Raw genomic sequence first — 21,283 nt, forward strand, 5'->3', positions numbered from 1 at the left:
TAATGAGTAAAAAATGATTTGTGGGAATACAGATACAGTTCGTTTGTTAATAGTAATACTGTATAAATATAATTTTGTATACGTAGGAAATCACGATCGATTATAGTAAGGGTGCACATATATTTAACAACTTCTTTTGTTGTTTGGGTGGAACTGGAAGGATTCGTTGACCTTGCAAATATAGGCTGGATTGACGTGACGATGATTCGATGAACAAAGCCTCCCTTCCGATTCCGAATCTAACAAACAAGTAATAGTTTTCCACGTGCTTATGTATGCAGAATAGTAATACAGGCCAGCGTTTACAAAATCCATGTTTTAGATTAGATTGATTGATGCATTTTAACTTCAAGTTGACAAATCTCATCACCTTCTTCGAGTTCCTAGTGGAAACAAAGATTCTTGCTCTCTCTCTCTCTCTCTCTCTCTCTCCTATATCCTACGGGTATGGATGGGTGCTCTGTTTTATATAGAAAATGTAGTACGACTTAGAGAGAGAGAGATATATACATATAAACCCCATGAATATGAATGAACTCAACATGAAAGATGATAATTGAGTATCTGGCACATCGACGATGATCCCAAGAGGCAGAGGGCCAGATGAAATGTGTTAACTAACTTGGTTAGCATTTACAAATAAAAATGAGAGCACGAAAATGCCCACACCAGATCCATCATATTACCATATATTATATACCCTGTATATATATATATATGTATACGGAAGAGAGACACAGCTAGCCTGGTTTGCAGAGAGAGACAGAGAGGATTGATCTTTAATTTATATATATAAATTTGTCTCTTAAATTGGACAAAAACCACACTATATTAAGTTAACTGTCAGTCAACCATTCATCTTCCTCTCTGCAGACTGCTGCTCATCATCAATTTACTATTCTATTCATCCTCCTCTCACGCTCACACAGTCACACTACGTACGTACCTACTGCTGCTCACTTCCTAAATACTTCACTCTTGTGGATTTCGTTTTTTTGGGCCTTTTCATTTACTTGGACTTTGGTATTTGGGCCTCCTAAACGAAGAAAGCCCATTTACCTTTGGGGTTAGGGTATTGGATTTGGACCCCTCACTCTACATCATACTGGATCTTCAGAAACGCTTTAAATCCATAGTCAGTCATGTATTGTTCTGTACTACTACTGGATGATTATCAATCCGATCTACTTTGAGTCCAGTACCACTGTCACACTACCAGTAGTGTAGAGTGTACGTTGCAAGCGCCTGCAGCCTGCTGCTGTTTTATGTTTGATGTTAGAGATCACAACACAAAGAAAGACATGATTTGGTTGTGTAATTTTGGACAGGTGTCGAGTTTAAGGTAGTATTAGAACAAATGAAAACAAATAACAGAGTGTTTGTGTGTATCAATACATTTTAAACAAGTTTTTTCTTCTTCTTTCTTTTCAGTATATAAAACTATGCTATTCATATTGTACCTTGGATGAACAGTGAATACGAATCTCAACTTGATTGTTGTTGGTTTTGTTATCATTATTTGATGCAATCATGCAAGAGAAATAATACCAAGGTGGATGTGTTGACCTTATAATTGGTGGATGGATGGGGGCATCTCCTCCAATTCTGAATGGGTTGACGATGCCACTGGAATCTTGTTCTCATAAAGTGAGAGAGAGAGAGAGTGAGGGAAGCAGATGGAGATTTAGAGAGACTACTCTTCTGTTATCTTCTTTTCTTTTCTTTTTCTGTCAGGTTAAATCATTTCTTTTTTATTCAATTTCAACCTATAAACAAAACAAGGCCATGGATGCTCACACTTAGTCTCTCACATTATTCAGGGAAAGAATACAGAGATGATCTGTTTGAGTTTTATCATCCCATATATATTATATATTATTCATACTCTCAAGGGGTAGGATAGAATAAAAAAAGTATACGTATGTGTACGTGTACGTGTAATGTATTGGTATTAACTATTAAGTATGAAACGATATCGAGCTCCCATCTCAACTACACAACTGATGATCATCATATCATATCAGGTTAAACCTACTTATCTAGCCCACAAAAAAATAATAATAATAATAATAAAGGCATACTGATCATATTAAATCACTAATTAATAAAGAAAGAAGGCAAATCTTGGCTCTGACCTATCCATGACATTGATATCCAATGAGTCAGTTCCTTGGAAGGAACCAAAGGTGAGGTGAGGCATATTGACTCATTTTTGTATATACAAGTTGCATTGCATGGTCTCTTGATGAGCTCTGCTACTAGTGGAAATTCTCTGTGTCTGTCTGACTAGTGTGCTTTGGTTTAGCTAAACAAAGAAGGAGAGAGAGATGAGATGTGATGAGATGAAGATACCATATACGCACAGAGCATGTGCTGGCTAGGGTAGGTCCCATTCAATTCAACTTTCAATCAAGGAGAGGAAATTAGAGATGGAGGAGAATATAGGTATTCCATTCCATTCCATTTTCCATTATGGGCAGGCACAGGTCAGGGAATGCCAAATGAAATTATATATGCACCCTGACTGACCCTGCACATTCACCTTCACCTCCTCAGAGTCAGAGGTAGAGGAGCGAGAACCAGTCTGTCATGAAGATAGATAGATAGATAGATAAAGGAACCTAGCTAGCTAAGCTAACGTGGATGAGGCGATGAGGGCCACTTGATAACGTGGAATATATTTATTCCTCATCTCACTGTGCATGCACTAGTCTATCTACTGCTTAATTATAACTTATAAATAGGGATTGGATTAATGGGCATGAACAACAGCAGCAGATCACATACATATTTGAGAGCAAACTTAAGGAAATGAAGAGAGGGTCTAACATGAAGATAAGAGTCTTGTTTGGTAGCCAAGGATGACTTGCCTGCCTGCCTCCTAATTCCAAGAGGACAGCTCTGGTTATTTAGGGTTCTCAGGCAGTCTCCTTTGGCTAACTTGACAGTCTCTTCTTTCTCATGCCAGACCTTTCTCTTCTTTCTTTGTTTGTACCTAAAGCTTAGCTATGTTTTTTCTTCTTTTTCTTTTTTTGACTAAACATATGATCATCAGCATTGTGCACTGAAGCATCAAGAATTCATAATTGACAGGAAGGGAGGCCTTACATGAAGGAAAGAGTCTTGTTTGGTAGCCAAGGATGACTTGCCTGCCTCCAGTTTCATGAGCTTTTACCTATAATTAATTAATCTGCAGCTTCTTCACATTAATATTGTGCCAAATTCCTGTTAGGCTGCCAGGCAGTCACCTTGGCTAATCTCGCAGGCTCTTCTCTTTCATGCTAGGCCTCTTCTTCCTTCTTCTTCTTCCCCTGATCAATACCTCAAGCCCTTCAGTTAGCTGCTTTTCACTCAGATAAAGATTTACATAGTGCTTATATCTAGATGTACAATGCACACAGTACACTGCCAGTGCCACCGAGGTACTACAGCACAGTTTTTTTCTTTACTTGTCACATTATCATTAGTTTAACTTACTTACTAACCTATTAGCGTTTGAGCGCTTATACACCTAGAGCTTACTGACATGAAATACACAAACCCGAGTTCGTGTCAAACATGGACAACTTGAATTTTACACAACATGTATTGGTTACATATGAAGCAAATGTTTGGTTTTTCTACTTCAAGATACCTTAAATTCAAATTTCCACGGTATCATAGTTGTGCGCGTGAGAGAGAAATGCTCCTCATTTATAGTTTAGACTATCGCTTATACTGATAAAAAATCAGCTTTCACAATTTCCTCACTTGAATTAAGAAGAAGAAAAATTGTGAATATAAACTATTATGGTATCTATTATCAATAAGGAATAAAATCGTCAGCATCAAAATAGACCCGATCCGATCCAAGAGAGACTACCATATAGAGTCAAATTAAGTCCAATTACGAAACAGACCCTAGACTTGGAGTATTACATTGCTATGCAAGTGTGCATTCAACATTTCCCGATTCAACAAAACGGTCCAAACCAAACCTCACCAAACCTCAGCGTTGTCCGTCACGAGACGACTCACCACCACCATCCGAAATCGAAATGGCGAAGAATCCAATCAGCAGCCCCGTCATCTCGGCGGTGGTAGCTCTGTTGCTGTTCACATCGGCGCTCGCGAGCTCTGACTCGCCCTTCATCGTCTCCCACAAGAAGGCCTCCCTCAACAGGCTCAAGTCCGGCGCTGAGCGCGTCTCTGTTTCCATCGATATCTACAACCAAGGATCTTCGTAAGCCTCCTCTTAATTCCACCATTTCCGATCTCAATTTTTGTTCTTATTCTTCATTTATTTGCAGATCCGGCTTTTTTTCCAATATTTGTCATGCTTTCTGTTAGATCCACTCGAACTTTTGCGTGCATGTCTCGTTTTCTCATGTTTGTCATTCTCATCTTCAATTATGGTTCGTCTTGCTTAGCTGTTGGTTGAATTGGAACGTATTTCTCGAGTTTGCGTTTTCATTGTAAATTGTTTGTTGTTATTGGATTTGTTTTTTCTTCAATTTTATTTCTGTTTGGTTACTGTGAAATCCAGGAAGTTTGCTTGTTTTCTTATTGGAAAGAAAATTATCAAAAACTATTCCGTCAACTGATCCGGTACTGATGCTCTATATGTCTCAGTAACTGTGCAAAGCATAATGTTTTGGATTATTTGATAAAATATGTCATTGCAAAAGAGAAAACTGTAACTATTGTTGGCACCTCATTGTCACAGTGTTCGCTGTGTTTATATGTTATGTATGGTGAATGGGAAATGGCTGTTTGAAGGAATTGGTGGTTTTGTGGAGCGAGAGGATGAAAGTTACATGGATGTTTTATTTGATGTATATACAAGTCTTACAAGTTGTAAAACCATATCAGCTTTATTAATTTCCCTTTCCAAAGGTTAACTTGGTAATATTGCCGGGGACAATCAACTTAGAAAATATCCAATACCTTAATTTGAATTCTTTTGGGGCTAAGGGCGTGGCCCAATGCTCATCTAATTAGCATGTCAGTGGTTGACACGATGCACTAACATCCTGTAACTTACTTTAGATCGACTAGTTTTAAATTTGTGAAATTGTTCTTTATGTATTTGCCATTTCCGTGTGACCCATAAAATAACTTAACAATACTCTTCATGCTCAAATAAAAGAAGATGTGCAAAATGCTTTTCCAGCCTACTTGCATTTAGTGGTTCAATTCTGCATTGAAATAAAGGCTCAACACAACCATGTTAACCTCATCTCTGCAGGCTTTCGTCTTTGTATTGTTATATGAATCATCTCGTTTGTTTTTTCTAGTTTCTCCACAGTTGTACTGATTGATTGTTAACTGATATTCTTTTTGTTTTGATTCTCATATGTCTGCTTATATATGATAATAATTGATGATAATTTGTAATGTTTCCTTTCCAGAACTGCTTATGATGTAAGCTTGAGTGATGAGAGCTGGCCTCAAGATATCTTCGATGTTGTCAGTGGCAACACTTCCAAGTCATGGGAAAGGCTGGATGCGTAAGTGCCAACTCATTTGCAATGGCATTTGCTACTTCGCATGGTTTTCTACTCCTTTTGTTTCTTATTTATTTATTCCCTAAATGATATTTGCAGAGGTGGCATTATATCCCACTCTTTTGAATTGGAGGCCAAAGAAAGAGGAATATTTAATGGTGCACCGGCTCTTATTACATTCCGCATTCCCACAAAGGCTGCTCTACAGGTTGGATGTCTGCAACCCGTTCCTTTGTTTCTGGTTTTGGCTGTATAAATGTTTACCTTCTGACTTTCCTGTTTCGTCTAGGAGTCTTTTTCAACTCCAATTCTGCCTCTAGATGTTCTTGCAGACAGGCCTCCTGAGAACAAGTTTGACTCGGTAAGCTTCTCCATCAGATAGCAGTTATATTAGGCAATCTGATTTTGGACCACTTTTACTGTGTTAACGGATGCTTTGTTTTTTGTTTTCATGTAATTACCTCTCTGCTTGGGGCGAAATTTTTTCAGGTTAAGGTATGAAATATTGTTTATTTGCTGTTGAATCTTTATATTCTGGAAGTTGTTAAATCATCGTGAACTTTACTTTATTTGTGTCTGAATGGAGTGAGGAGTAGTACCATTTCTTTGTTTCTCCCCTTACACGTTGACCTTCTCTTGTCTACAGAGGCTGCTGGCAAAGTATGGGTCTCTGATCTCTGTGGTCTCCATTGTGGTTCTATTTGTGTACTTGGTTGCTAGTCCATCCAAATCCGGTGCTGCAAAAGGAGGCAAGAAGAAGCGCTAATCACTGGAGATGAAACTGAATCAAATGGCATTAGAGCAATTGGTGACCTTGCGGGGTTGTGAGTTGGTTTTTTCCTCGAGTTAGTGGCACATGTTAGTTTTGTGAAACATTCAAAGAGGACTACTTATTAACAAGTTAGTGTAAGAAGATGAACACGCTGATACATACGGTGGGCATAAACCCCCCAAGCAGGTCTTTGATAATGTTTTTTAATGGGTAGTTTGCTCTTCAATTTTGGATTGAATGTTATATTTTACATTTGATGATGTTAGACTTCATTACTCGAAATGAGACGCTGGTACTACAAAACCTGTTTGTTGCTTGCTTCTGGTAAATATTCCGGAAGAAGTTGTAATTTTCTGCTGAATATCATCATATAACTGGATGCGATAAAACGAAATGGTATTCACTTATTTTTATTTTGAAGGTTCGAATCTACATCGTTGCTTACAGTGCATGCTAGTTCCCTAATTCCTAACTGGCAAGCAATTATCCACTCGTATAAAGAGAATAGATCACTTTCACGTGGGCTGTGGCTTTTTGTTCATTTTCTTAATCGTGTACGACATTTGAAGAGGAACTTCCGAATCCAGAATTTAGACAAAAGTTGAGAAACTCACCCCTGTACAAATTTTGTTGTAAGAAGAACAAAATAGAGAGGAACCAAAATAAACACACACAGAGTTGAGGTTAGGATAGAGCAATTGGTTAAAAATGAAGGGGGGATTGGTCAATAGTCAGTTAATATCTCGAGTTCAACACCTTTGGTACAAAATCAATGGATTATTTCCATCAATTAAAAAGTTTAAGTAGGTCAAGAGAGACCAGACTAACTACCTATTAGTGTACTAATATATATATATATATATATATATATATATATATTGAAAACAAACGATAGTCTAAACTACAAAGTAGAGAGGCACACGTACACACTATTACCAAGGTACCATATGGAGGTTCGAACATGAAATTATTGGTTTGCAAGTCAAGGCCCTTCTCCACTGGGCTAGACCCAGTTGGCTACCAATATTTCTTTTTATTTTGTTGAAAGACGTTGAGAGTTTGAATTATCCTTTTTTTTTAATAATGGAAATAAAAAGTAGGTTTTTAAAATTTTTCAACTAATAAAATGAAGGTTAGTAGAGCAAGAATTAATTGAAAATCTGAACCCCTTTAGCTTTAGGAAGGATCCAAATGTGATATTTATTATTGTTATTTGTTAAGTATTCATATCACTTAATGACGTTCATATTTTGTCAATTAAATAATAAAATCACGTGAGACGTGAGACGTGACTTGAATTCAAATTAAAATATTTCTCTAATAATTGATAATCTTGTAAAGGAACTTAAATAGACAACATGTAGCATAGTATTGGGAGGAAAATTAGATTGTGGCACAGGAAAAAGTTCTTAGTAAAATAGCTCTATCTAATGGCACTTCTCTTCTTTCCACCCCAATTGTGTTTAAACTAGTTTGTGCTCACATGTATATTGCACAGAAAGAGTAAGGAATGACAGTTTTGTCAAATTGTGAATTGTATTTTGTATAGAAAATATTTGTCGTTTATAACCTAGTTTTACCGTTGATTAAATATATTGTGTTCGAGTCGATTCACATACCTTATAAATAAACAAAAAAACTTAAAGGCTAAGTTCTTGTTTGACCTCATGAATTAGCACTGAGTATACCTAACCCCTAGCCAGATAAAAATTAAAAATAAAAAAGAAGCCAGCCCTGTTGCTGTAAGTTTGTAGTGTATAAATACCTCAACTGCTCACCCATGAGTCCGAGTCCTCACATCTCTTTAGTTTGTAGTCTATAAAAGAAGCCAGCTTTGCTGCTCTAGTTTTTCTCATCTCTTAATCATCTTTTTAATTCAGTTAGCCAAATTTCATTGACTCTTCCTCATGGATGCTTCCCTGTGGGCATTTCTCCTCAACAGTCCTGAGGGATCTGTTCCTTATCCTTGGGAACGCTGTTTTGATCTTGTGGTACGTATACTTGGCCTCTCCCTCCATCTCAATTTTTCTCTCTCGATCTATATTCCACACACACACACACACACACTCACTCACTCGGATTTTAATTTTATGTGTTTGCAGACAGGAATGCTGTTATATAAGAACAGACTGAATGGCGCCGTAGTCCTAGATTTAAGGCCTCGAGTGAACCTCGGGGGAGGCTTGTACAACGTAAGCACCGCGTGGCAAGACCTGACGGCCGGCAACCAATACACGGCCGCAAACAACGTGGTGCAGTGGACTCCTTCTCTGTTCCGCAGACATATTAATGAACATGATCAAGACACTCCCATTCTCATTTGTTCCAACTGCTGCACCAACCAACTCATCTATTTCCTGGTGCCCCAACTCATCACTCACTGCCCCTTATGTCGCCGCTTTATGAATTTCTTCGCTTAATTCTGTCCTGGGGATGTAAAATTTCTAATGACGAATAAAAGAGTTGTTGCAATTATCTGATGCCTCTGTTCTTCATGCAAATTATAATTAATTATTTAATGAAATGAAGGTCCTGAGTTATGTGATAGATAGTTTCTTGGAGTCGATATGAATTCAGTGAGAACAAGTTGTAAACCTTAAAGCATGCCGTTCTAGCTTTGTCCGCATATATAAATATGTAAGTGCGTGTTCGTTCCAAGCTCAGCTGTCTTTAATGAGACCGAGTTTTCCTCTTTTTGCATGGCCAAGGACTTGGGTGTTTTACTTTTTAGTCATCCTTGCAATTAATAACATGCAAAATCAATTTTCTCACCAATTCCCTTCTTCTTCTTCTTTTTTTTTTTTTTTTTGGTTTTTTTAATATAAATTTCCTTTTGCAAATTACCCAAAAATTTACAATTTGTTTTCAACTTTTACCATAAAATTTTGACTATTTGATTATAAAAAAAGAAAAAAAAGAAGAAAAAAAAGAAGAGGATGTGTATGAGTCTCATATATATAACCAAACAGAAGCGACTATATTGGATAATGTCAGGGTTTGTTGAAACTGTGCTATTAATGCTAAGCCTCCTGTTTGTGATGCCAATTAAGATTTTTGTTTCCCTTTTTCATAAAGAGTCTTGGTGCAATGGACAGGCAATGGCTCTGCTTGCTACGTATTCAATTAATAATGTGGCCAAGAAAATTTTCCAAATTGTTATTAGGGATTTATATATCTTGCTCAGATTTCCCTTATAAGTCAGTTATGAGGTTGTTGAATGCATTAATTGTGTGAAATTGAAAGGAAAAAAAAAACATCTGGCGTTAAGTTTATTACTTGAAAAAAAAAAAAAGTTTGTTACAATCAAATGAACAGAAAAATAAAAAATAAAAAAGAGATTTGAACAACAGGGTAATCTTTACTACTTCAAATCCCGACCCTAATTGAAAGTGAGGAACTAACTTCGTTATAGGATTGTCTGTTTTTTTTTAAATTTATTTATATTTTTAATACAATCGATAGTTAAAACTGTAAAGAAAGGGTGATTACACACTCTAAAGGCGCCATGAGAGTTCAAACTGAGACAATTGGTTTGTCTATCAAGACCATTTTTCACTAGACTAGACTCCACTGGCAGGATTGTCTGATGTTAATAAAGCTTAGAAGGGTCATGAGTTTAACCTTGTGTAGTGGGTTTTTTTTGGGTTAATAAACATATATTTCCTGCTAAACAAACATATAGCTTTGTTCTTCCTAATTGGTATTTAGGGATTACAGTCTTCTTAAGTAGTTGTTCTTGTTGACCACATTTTCGGATTTAAAGTATATAATACAACATGCACTCCGACTTTTCTCCTTGCCTTTTTTTTTTTACCCTCTTTGGGGTGGTGGTGATGGTTGTAACTTGTAAGCCATATTTATTCCAGTTATCATTATCGTTCCATACCTGACAGTTTTCTTATATTGGGTCAAAAACTGGACTGACTGAATACAATATGGTTAGAAAATTAGGAGAGACAATTGAAAGCATTATGAACACAAGATAGGATTTTGACGATTCTTTCAAGACTAATATCTGAAGCACTATTTCTTCTCGTAGATTGGAAATGGCACAACCATGACATTGATGAGGCGATACGGCATATTACATAGCTAGTTTCCTGCTGGTTTCTATGCGCGGTAGAAACCCAAGCACATATATACAACAAGGAAGAATGAACCAATCTTTTGTTTGTGCTATAAGTAATTGAATTTTACCACCGACTCATGGCTTCATCCATAAATACTGATAGATTCTAATAGGCTGAACTGCTTTAGATGTTCCTTACTGGCCTTTTCGAATTTATTTTTTTCCTTTTGTTAGCCTAATAAGAACTAGAATAATTAGCATAGGAAAACAGAGCATGTAACCCAAAAAATAAGAAAAAGAAAACATTATGAAAACAGAGCAGTATGCATCGCATTATAACAAGAAGATTACAATGACTGAATCCCCATATCATATGCTTCGTTTATAAATATATATAACTGGGAAAACTGGAAATTGAAAGAAAGAATATCGGGTGAGAAATTGTAAAAGAAAGGCAAGACAACTCAATTTCAGAAGCGAAGCAGTAAGGAAAAAGAAAACTGGTAGAGTCGCTAGTAGTCAGCCTTGTCAGGCTTTTCGTCTGCTACAGCAACGCCTGGGTTGACGGCAATTCCAGATGCTACGAAAGTTGAGATACTCTGGGTCAGATGCCTGGACGCCTTTTCATAATTAACAAAACCCATGAACCAGAAATCATGGCCGTCTATTGTCACAATCTGGATGTACTTTTCGGTTGAATTTTCCCTCATCACCACCGGATTGATTGTTGCAATATTTCCCAAAGGCACCATAATCTGTTCAAATAATACAATTCATCATTAACCAGATAAATATATACATATATGTATATATATATATATATATATGCATGTAGTATCTTCTGATTAGTTGAAAATTGAAATGAGTATGTAGTGGTTGGTGTGTACCTTGTAATAGCTCCAGGTGACCTGACCAGAGGGGGCAGTGAAGGACAAGGGGCGGTCGCTGCAAAAAGCTGTATGAAGATTAGAGAGATAGAGAGTTCCAGCAACTGGTCCAGTGGATGTTGAGAGATAACAGGCAAACGACTTGTTCAGCTTCTCGTTGGGATAAGTGGCAAATGACTGCTTGTACAGAGCCTCAAATCCACCCCCTGTAATTGCTTTGGCTGTCACATTCATCTTCCCCCACGCAGCTCCAGACACCGATGTCCCAGTTTTCACTGTTGGAATGAATGAAATTAATTAAAGTCAACAAAAACCATATGTTTGCAATTGATTAATTTAGAATTAAGAGAAAGTACATACGGTTGTGCCAGATGTTGTTGGCCATGGACTCGGCCCTGTTGCTCCAGGAGTTGAAGACATGGAGCATGGATTCCATGGGGCCGTTGTTGGACTTTTCAATGGGTTTGTATTGGAGGTAGGGATGGTGGAAGCTTTGGGCTTGTTCAGTGCCAGCAGCACCCCACAGAGCTGCCTTTTTGTTGTCTGGATGGCATGTTGGGACAGCAGGGTGCCCCATCACGTGAGTCCCCCATTGCTCTGCTTTCTCTTCTTCATTTGCTGGTGCTGGTGCTGGTATTGATGAAGACGAACTTGATGATGGAATATCTTCTTCATGATGATGAGCTTGTTTGAGATCTTGGGTTTTCTGCGGTGAGGATGGGGATGGAGATGGGGATGGTGCTGGGTGATCAGAAGGGTTTGGCGTGGAAGGAGTGAAATCGGAGGGCTTTTGGGTTCCCTGCAATGAGGACGATAGCTCAGGTGTTTGATAAAAAGGATTGATTTCTTGAGCTGTAGGATTTGCAATGGAGGGGTATTGGGGTGGTTGGGTTTTCAACGATGAATATGATGGCGGAGGTGTTTGAAGAAAAGGGTTTGTGTCATTTTCTGCGGTGGGAGGAGAAACGGAGGGGTACAGAGGTTGGGATCCTTGGTTGGTCTTGTTGTTCATGTTTTGCTGGAAGGGTAATGGAAAACGTACAATATTGCTCTTCTTTCTTTCTTTCTGGTTTGAGTTTATCGGATGTGGTTAAAAATTGCAATGGTTTTTGGTGTTTGGGAGACGTTATTTATAACAGAGCAAATGGCAGACAACGGAGCTCTTTCAAGACTTTCTAGAAACACATGAACATTTTAATAGATATATATATATATATATATGTGTGTATATATACCTAACCGATATAGATAGGCTAAGATTTTTGTGTTTGTTTATGTATTCATTGAAATATTAGAAAAAGGAGTTCGTCACTAGAGGGGCATGTGAAAGCGAAAAGGTTGACTATGTGCATCCAAATACACGCTTTAGTAATGAGCATCCATTCAGCTCATGTTTGCTTAACCGTGTTATTTGAAATCATGTTTCCAACAAGTAATCATTTTCTTCTTCAGCTTCTAGATAGAGAGAAATTCATGTTTCATATTTCTTATTGTTGTATTATATAATCCAACCCTCTCCACTCTACATCTTCATTTCGTACTACTACTACCACTATGTCGATATTCGGATGAGTATTTTCTAATGTCTAATACTAATGTACACACGCAAATGTAGGTTAGGCCAATTGACGAAGGCAATGTACTCTCATTACCCAAGAATTTAAAACCCCTTTTCGAACATTAGAATAATTTAAAATATCAACATTGTCGAACAAACAAAAAAAATCTAATTCACACTACGAAAATATGGCAAAACAAAAAGACAGAGAAAAAAAACCCACATTGGTTGAAATGCTGCAATCCATCAATAACTCCAGTTGAGATTGTTGGTTAAAAAAAGGCATTACCAGTTATTTACATTGGAGTTGTTCTATAGTGAGGGTCTTATCTAATGCCCTTAACTGAGGTCATATCTCTTAAATGTTGAATCAAACTAACCAATTTAATCCAACAATTTGAGCCTCATCTAAGGGCTTATATAAAGCTTTCACTATAGAATTCTTGATTTACATCGAGAAGGATATTATTTTTCTTTCGGTTATAGATAGTGACACAACTCAATTTCATTGGGCCTTTTCGGGTACGAAAAGCTTAGTATAGTGTGGCCCAAATAAAGTCCAAAACTTAATTAGAATGGGTCCGAGTTCTCAGTCTGCCTACGTGACATTTTGTGAATTGTCCATTGGGTCATTGTATCTACCCGTATTCTATTCTATTCTATTCTATTCTATTCTATCCTATAGCGCCATTACCAACTTTGCCCTTCTCATCGTTTGTTGAATCAATAACCCCACAGGGCCCACCGTCCAGCACACAGCAACGTGTCCGAACATGATTAGAAACAGCCTGGCGATATCAAACAACTTGGGACCCACAGTGAATATATATTCGCATTCTAAATTTATTTATTTATTCATATCCATCTTTTTTGTCCGGCTAAGCACCCAGCCCGACCACTGACCGGCGGGCACAGAGCCACGGACGAGAGAGACAGAGAAAGAGAATTTATTTGAGAAGATGAGTTACCAGAAAGCTCCTCAAGAACCCTACCCTCCACCAGGCATCAACAAAAACACTTCCTTTTCACAAAATTTCAGTATTTTCATTTCAATTCTTAGATTACTTCACTAATCGATTTTTTTTTCCTTTTTGGGTAATGAAGGATACCCGTATCCGTATCCGCCGCCGGGATACCCATCAGGTCCGCCACCACCGCCGCCGCCGTACGAAGGGTACCCACCACCACCACCCGGGTATCCTCACGGATACGGTCCGCCTCCGCCACCACCCCCACATGGTCCGCCTCCGCCTTACGAGGGGTACCAAGGGTATTTCAATGAGGGGTACCCTCCGCCTCCGCCTCCACAGCAGCAATACCAGCAGCACTATCACTACGAGCATCAGAATTACCAAGAACAAGATGGTTGTATGTCTTTCTTACGAGGCTGGTATGCTCCCTTCCTTGCTCTCTACTCTCTAGTCTCTACCCGCCATTTCAGTCTCTTTATCTTCCCTTGTTCCTTTCTACTTTTTAGCCCTTAATTTGATTAAAAGTTTACCTAATTTATTTCCAAGTTCCTACCTTTATTTGGATTAGTGTCCCCGTACATGAAATAAGGTTTTTGCTTTTGATAGTTTAGTTAGTAGAGTCTCTATCTCGGATTGAATCCTCAAGCTTTACTATACGTTGTATGTTGCGCTATATATTCACTTAGGCTGGTAATTAATTGGTTTTGGTATCTGTGGAAAGTTGAGTCTTTTTCCCTACTGCTAGATTGTTTTACATTCCCCTATATCAAACTGGTTATGACCCTGTTCTTTTCTGCACTCCAAATCTTGTGCACAGCTGAGATTCTTCTCATAAGACAGGAGTACAACATGTTGCTTTTTCATTTTTCTCCTCATATAATAAACATGGCACACTCTTCATTTGTGAAGTTTTTCACATTCGAACATGTTGCCTTGGCACCAAAGTTTTTAACCTTCGAACATCAAATCATGGCATACTCCTCATCCAAACGAGCCCTATTGCTATAATTTGTAGATTGAACAAAAGTAGATCATGTGTTCTTTTCAATCCATAACTACAGAGGGGTTTTTGTAACTTCTCTTCAGGCGTTTGTATATTGTTCCCTGTATGGCCCTTCTTCAAAATGCTATAGGGTCATCTGAAAAGATTTGAAGAATAGATAATCTATTGAGATTCAGAAATTTCAAGCTTGCCCCCTTTTTTGGCTTCTCTTTATGTTTTGATTCTGCTTTTGGTTTGTTAAATCTTATACTATCACTCACAATTATGTTAAAAGCTTCAATTTGTTATTCCTTGTAGTGTTTCTTTTGTATGAGAGGGGAACTAATGAGTTGTTTCTTTTACATGTACAGTTTGGCTGCGCTATGCTGCTGTTGTTTGTTGGAGGAGTGCTGCTTCTTCTTTTGATGATAATGGAAATGGATTGGATTGTTTCTAATGTCTGCATATGCTTCAATTCTGTGTTGGATGAATACAGCACCTGAGCAACTTCTATAGATTTTGCATCAAAGTGCATTGGTGTCGTTATTTATGTTCTAGGCTTCTAGCCGCGTATATGTATGCGGTTGTTTTATGTGGTGTTCTTCTATCCTAACTTGTAAATTGAAAGCAGTACAGAGCTGGTTGTGTGGGAACACAAATGCTTACGTTTAAAGTATTTTGATAAATAAAACAAAGTGAACCCCAATGAGTTGGTTGTGTCGTGAAGTTTGGCATGCGACATTGCCTGCCGTTTGACGATTCGTTTCATCTCCATGTGATCCACCAAGTTTCAATGCTTCCAGTAGTCTTTTGATTCTTCTATTCTTCTGTCTCTTCTCAGCTGCCAAAATAATCCATATTCTTCTTTTTTTCTTTTTTGGGTGAAAACTAGATCATGCTTATTCATTTTTTTTTTCTTTTAGGTAAACTAAATATCATGCTCATTCTATCTCCTTACAAAACCAACCATGTACTCCTTCCCTTTCTGCAGCAGCAATCTTGGTAAGGAGACGGTAGAAGTTGTATAACACTACATGCGACACGGTTGGAAATACTAGTACGAAATCTATTTATAACAGCATAGATTACAACAGCCAATCTGTTTAAATTTAAACAACTTATCACTAACTCAACATCGACTAAAATCCACTAACCAGTTTGCCTAACCAAAGTACAAACTACTCAACAAGAAGAGAAAAGTTTTGACAGCCTAAACAGGAAAATAAATGCACCTAGAGAGTCCACACAAACTCCGGTGTATCGTTTCTTGGACCTACTAGTGTGCGATAGAGGTACATCTTCTCTACTTGTTGCTCATCATCAAGGCCAAGCTCCATCTGATCGTTTTCATTTATGATCTCCACATTAAGCCTTGGCATCTTCTCTGCGAGTGCCTTGCAGCCTCCAAGAGTAACTTCGCAGGACGACATCCAAAGGGATCGCATTGTTTCATACTTTCCCACGTCCTTTAGAAGTGCCATGTTTCCGAAGGGGCAGTCCCTGATCTCAAGCTTCCGAAGCTTCTTGCACCCATTCAACACATAAAGCATACCTTTATCGCTGTCCCCAGCAAATGCAATAGAAAGCATTTCAAGCTGCTCAGCATACATTCCAATGTAAAGGAAAACCTTGTCGGTCAAAAGGCCGGAGAGTGACAGCCGCCTAATATTTTTGCATGCCTGAACAATTGCCCCAAAACCTTCATCCAGTGGCTGCATGGTGACAGCGTCAGGTCTAGTGGGGTCAAGGATGCACAACCTGAAACGTATAAAATTTGGGCAGTTCTTGGCCACAGTGATGAGGGCAGCATTAGTCATCTGCTGGCAAAAGTAAAGCAAAGAGTGAAGCTTGGGGCAACCAGCGGATATGGCAACAAGGCCTTCTTCTGTTACAGCAGCATGTCCAACTCCAAATGGATCAGAAGGAAAAACTCTCAATTCCTGCAATTCTTTACAAGTTGAGGCGATAACTCCTAGTCCTTTGTCTCCAATACAATCTAGTATCTGCATGCATACCGAGACCATTTACCATCATGTTGTAAAGAAACACATAGGAATCATTCTTTTTTCTAGGAAAAGTATAAATGATTTTAGGAGCATACCCATAAGCGCTGAAGCTTCCCACAGTGGCGAATTATCTTTATCAGCTCGCTGCCATGAACCCCTGGAGCATAGCTGAGGTTCAAGGATGTCAAGTTCGAGCATATTGGGTAAAAAGCGGGAAGACAACGGGGAGCAACCTCCAAAAACCCTGACAAGCTCTTAATTGATTTACATTTTAGAATAGTGGCCTTCAGTTTGTTGTAGGTCTCAGAATCAGGATCTAGGACATAAGACCCAGTTCCCAAATCCACTAGTTGAGGTGCTCGCATGAGTACTTTTTGAAGAGTGTCAGGAGGTACTGCACGGTTTAACCTCAGGACTTTGAGGTCAGGAGATCTAGCCACTAGTCTCTCCAGAGCTGCTAAATTAATTTCTCCTTTGAGGCATGCAAAATTCAGGGACACTAGTGAGGTACAGTTTTCAGGAAAGCAGCTAAGCCACTGGCCTCTATGATCATCAATATCATTTTCCTGTAGATCCAGCTCCTTGAGAAACCTATGTAGAAGAAACGTTGGAGGAAGTTAGGCACAGATGAAATTCAGGAAAAACTCGGACCAATCATGTAACATAACTTTATCTTCTCACTTTCTCAAGCCTATCATATTATTCTTTGTTTGATCATGATTAAAATTCTAATCAGCATATAAGCTCCGGAGAAGTTTCCCTCTGTTCGGTTTAATTGTTTTTCATTGGCAACATTAGATCATGATGAGAATTTCAAGATAAACAAACGAGATAAGAAAGATCAATGACATGAACACGTATTCTGGTGAACATAGAAAACCGAGTTGTTCTATCAACCATTTACAGTACGAATTACGCGAAGATGTACAAAGCAATGATTTTGAAATCATTGTCAGCTGACAGAGTAGATGCAATATACTCAAACTGCAAAAGAAAACAAAATTGGATGGCCCAGATTGGTAAAAACCACAAACAAGTAAATCACAGAATCAATGGCAATTGAACTGAACTTTTAGAGTTTTAGAAAAAAAAGCCGCAACATCAAATAAAAACCAAACATATCAATTATCTAACCCAAAATAATATCCATGTGCATAACAAAAAGTCAAATAAAACCGCCAACAGGTCCAACAATTAGGAAAGAAAAAAAAAACAACTCTATTGGGCATGTAAAACAAGCAAGAAGACCAAAAACACATTCTTCAGTTGTGAAAATAATAATAATAAATAAATAACGTTACCTGCAATTGGCAGCTATAGCAGCAAGGCCATCGGTGGTAAAGCCTTCGCAGCTAACAAGAACCAAAGACTTGAAATTGAGGAAGGACCTGGAAAGAAGCTCAAGGCTTTCATCAGAGACCACCATCCTCTTGAGTCTGAGCTCCTCCAAGCCGACCCGGCTGTCAACGAGAGCTTCAACCCAAGGCTGCAGAAAGCCACCCCAGTCATGAGGGACCAAATTGAAGTCGGCGAAGTGAGGCTTTCCCTTCAAAGTTAGGGACTTGAGCCCTGGAAACCTCTCGATCACTCTCTCTGGGCTGATCGCATAGCAATTCCCTATGAACACTCTCTCCCTACTAAACCTCTCTATTCTGTACCACGATTTGCACACCAACGACACTGCGTTTCGGTCCTTGTGCGACGTCACCGAGTCGAATATGTGCTCTATCACCTCGTCTGGAAAGTAATTCATCCTTCTTTCTTTACCATTCAATCCACAACTTTCCCGGGAAAAAATGCCAAAGGTTCCAAGGAAAATCGAACAAAAAAGAAATCAACTTTCCGAGAAAATTTTGGAATAAAATAAAATAAAACAAAAAAAAGGAGCTAGCCTCGCATATGCATATACATAATATATTATATATGCGTCTCTCTCAATCTCAGTGTATGCAAGATCTATGCCATGGATTTCAATCTAAGAAAACTCTGATGCACAAATACAAGACCTTTGGAAGGGAATCTGAGGAACCTACACGAATGAGACCAGAAGAGCAGATCTAATTAGATACAAAGCTATCTAGCTAGCTAGTTATAGCTAACACTCGTCGAGGAAAACGATATCTGTTTATTTCACTTGAGCTTAGATCTGCAGTGAAAGATGGGGGAAATAAAACGACAGTGAAATTTCCTAGAGAAAAAATAAAGAAGAGGAGAGAAGAAAGGAAAGGAAAATCTTTTTTGTTTTGATTCTAATGAGTGATCATCTTGAAATCAAAAAGTGATGATTACAAGGCTGGAAAACAAACAGAGGAAATATCATTCATAGATCTCTGAGAATCTCTGTATTTCCTGAAATAGAAATTATTAACTAAACAGAAGGCTTATGATTCTAAAATGAGAGAGAGAGAGAGAGAGAGTGAGAGAGAGAGAGAGAGACTGAGACTGAGAGCACCCACAGCACAGACAGACCCTCTCTTCTTCTTCTTCTTCTTCTTCTGTGTGTTTCTCTGTTTGTAAAAACACAGACATGGGTAGGCTCTCAACCTCAAAGGCTCAACTTCATCCTCTGCCTTTTTAACTCTGATGAGGAGAGGAAGAGGAGGAGAGCACAGAAGAAGTCAGAAAGAAGAAGAGAAGCAACAGCGCTTCTTCACTCAAATCAAAACCAAACCAAACCAACCATTGCTTGCTTAATTGGGCTTAAAGCCTAACCCTGGTTACTTGGTATCCAACGGTCCTACACGACTGAATGGGAAAAAAAAACGAAGCGAATCTAGACCGTCCAATGAGTGATCAGGCATGTGTCCTTATCACTGCTTCCCAAGAGGCCCTCTCTCTGCCAAAGTCTTTACTAAAGAGATCAGTGATGGACTGTCAAGGAAAGGAAATGATATTCCATCCTTTGATATGTCAAATTACCAAAATGCCAAGTCTTAGATAAGATTGTTGCTTCATCCCTTCTCCTTCATTTCCCAACCCCTGCGATTGTGCTAAACTCGCTCCCTCTCGGGCCATGTGGGGCTTTGCCCCACGCGTGTGCAATAGCCGCAGCGAGTATTGAATTTCTATAGTCTCGCAGATAGCATGAAGTTTCTTCTGGAATCATAACTTTATCTTTATGCGTCAGAAATTTTTGGTTTTCAATTCTCTCTCTCTCTCTCTCTCTCTCTCTCTCTCTGTGTCTGGTTTGGTATTTTGTATTTTTCAAAATTGATGATTTTATGTATTTATTTATCTCATGAGTCATGTGTGTGTGTGTGTGTGTAGAGAGTAGAGAGTAGAGAGTAGAGTTTGAGTATGAGTGTATGACTGAGTGCGTGTGTGGATAAATAAGTGAATAATTATGATGGATGGGTTTGTGTTTGTGTTTGTTTTCACTTGTTACTTTGGTTTTGAATGATTAAGAAATTCAGGAGTAGTAGTAGTAGTAATAGTAAACAAACAAGAAAAGAGAAAAAATGATAATCTAAGAGCACGTCCAGCGCGCATAGGAAACCGGGGGAAAGGCCCCCTGGGCGAGCCCGAGATGGCTCCAGCGCAAGGCCCGCAGCTCTGTTTCGTGGTGGGTCCCACGAGCCCGATCAAGCCCAAGGGCAAGTCTTGCCTGGGCTGAAGCCCGAGTTTGGTGACGTCAGCGTGACGTCACTTCCGACAGGCTCCAACAGGAATATGCCACGTGGCGCGTCCCGGACCCTCCGATGCAATTTTTTCCAGAAATCTGACGGCCTTGCTTTTTTTGGCTTAAAAAATTGCAAAAAAATTCGAAAAAAATTCAAATTTTTTTTTAAAAAATACCAAAAAATTCTGGATATTTTCCCTATAAATACCTAATAATTAAAAATAATTGTATGATGAGTGAGTAGATATTTCAATTGTATGATGAGTGGGATGTGAATTTTATAACAAATATGGACACGTGGCAACCGAAAATTTTATCCGAAAATTTTATTTGAAAATTTTATCCGAAAAATGTTATCTTAAATTTTAAGTGAAAATTTTATAATAAATAGTGACACATGACAACCGAAAATATAATCTAAAAAGCTTATCAAAATTAATGGTATAAAGTATAAAAAAATAGGAAATAAAGTACAATGAATAGTAATTGCCTTAGACTTTGCCCTCATGGGTGGAACCACAAATGCAAAGGTTGACACTATTCACGTGAATAGTGGCAGCCCTTACTTGCCCTTGCCTTAAACTTAGCCCTTGTGGGTGGAGATGCTCTAAGGAGGCAGGGTGAGTGAGGGTTAATTTTGGGGGATACGCCACAGAAATCATAAAAGATGTTGGCCCCCATTTGCAATTGTGCATTTGGCATTTATATTTTTGCAATCATGATCTGATTCAGTGTGTTATGGTGCACCGTACTTGTTTTTAATAGACCCACGTAATTGGTTGCATCACTTGCTTCTTGCTCTTTGTGACCGACACGTGACATAGTACAGTGGTTGGTACTAACGCCATTGCCAATCAGGACCCTAAAAAATTAAAATCAAATCAGTTAAGCTCGATTGATAAAACAAGTGGGTTTAAATGTTCATCGTAAAAA

General features: G+C 38.4%; 4 protein-coding genes across 5 annotated transcripts; 2 read left to right on the plus strand and 2 right to left on the minus strand.

The window, feature by feature from the left end:
- LOC18782959 (translocon-associated protein subunit beta) lies at positions 3,823-6,671 on the plus strand. Its single transcript, XM_020560726.1, has 6 exons — positions 3,823-4,222; positions 5,391-5,489; positions 5,586-5,694; positions 5,776-5,847; positions 5,976-5,981; positions 6,133-6,671. The coding sequence occupies exons 1-6, from the start codon at positions 4,038-4,040 to the stop codon at positions 6,250-6,252; spliced, it is 591 nt and encodes a 196-aa protein (XP_020416315.1). The 5' UTR covers positions 3,823-4,037; the 3' UTR covers positions 6,253-6,671.
- Positions 10,617-12,398, minus strand: LOC18782541 (GEM-like protein 5). Of its 2 annotated transcripts, none has more exons than XM_007215825.2 (3): positions 11,575-12,393; positions 11,215-11,489; positions 10,617-11,082 (listed from the first exon to the last, which is right to left on the minus strand). In XM_007215825.2, the coding sequence occupies exons 1-3, from the start codon at positions 12,224-12,226 to the stop codon at positions 10,840-10,842; spliced, it is 1,170 nt and encodes a 389-aa protein (XP_007215887.2). In that variant the 5' UTR covers positions 12,227-12,393; the 3' UTR covers positions 10,617-10,839. The 2 variants fall into 2 exon arrangements, with proteins under 2 accessions (XP_007215887.2, XP_020416460.1); XM_020560871.1 differs by lacking the exon at positions 10,617-11,082 and adding an exon at positions 11,092-11,123 and having other exon boundaries at positions 11,181-11,489; positions 11,575-12,398.
- Positions 13,632-15,486, plus strand: LOC18782545 (cysteine-rich and transmembrane domain-containing protein A). The gene is made up of 3 exons (XM_007215089.2): positions 13,632-13,774; positions 13,877-14,162; positions 15,097-15,486. Exons 1-3 carry the CDS (start codon positions 13,732-13,734, stop codon positions 15,149-15,151), a joined length of 384 nt encoding a protein of 127 aa, XP_007215151.1. The 5' UTR covers positions 13,632-13,731; the 3' UTR covers positions 15,152-15,486.
- Positions 15,769-19,459, minus strand: LOC18781866 (protein AUXIN SIGNALING F-BOX 2). Its single transcript, XM_007217159.2, has 3 exons — positions 18,033-19,459; positions 16,827-17,322; positions 15,769-16,728 (listed from the first exon to the last, which is right to left on the minus strand). The coding sequence occupies exons 1-3, from the start codon at positions 18,482-18,484 to the stop codon at positions 15,958-15,960; spliced, it is 1,719 nt and encodes a 572-aa protein (XP_007217221.1). The 5' UTR covers positions 18,485-19,459; the 3' UTR covers positions 15,769-15,957.

The sequence above is a fragment of the Prunus persica genome, chromosome G3 (assembly GCF_000346465.2).
Source record: "Prunus persica cultivar Lovell chromosome G3, Prunus_persica_NCBIv2, whole genome shotgun sequence".
Taxonomy (NCBI): domain Eukaryota; kingdom Viridiplantae; phylum Streptophyta; class Magnoliopsida; order Rosales; family Rosaceae; genus Prunus; species Prunus persica.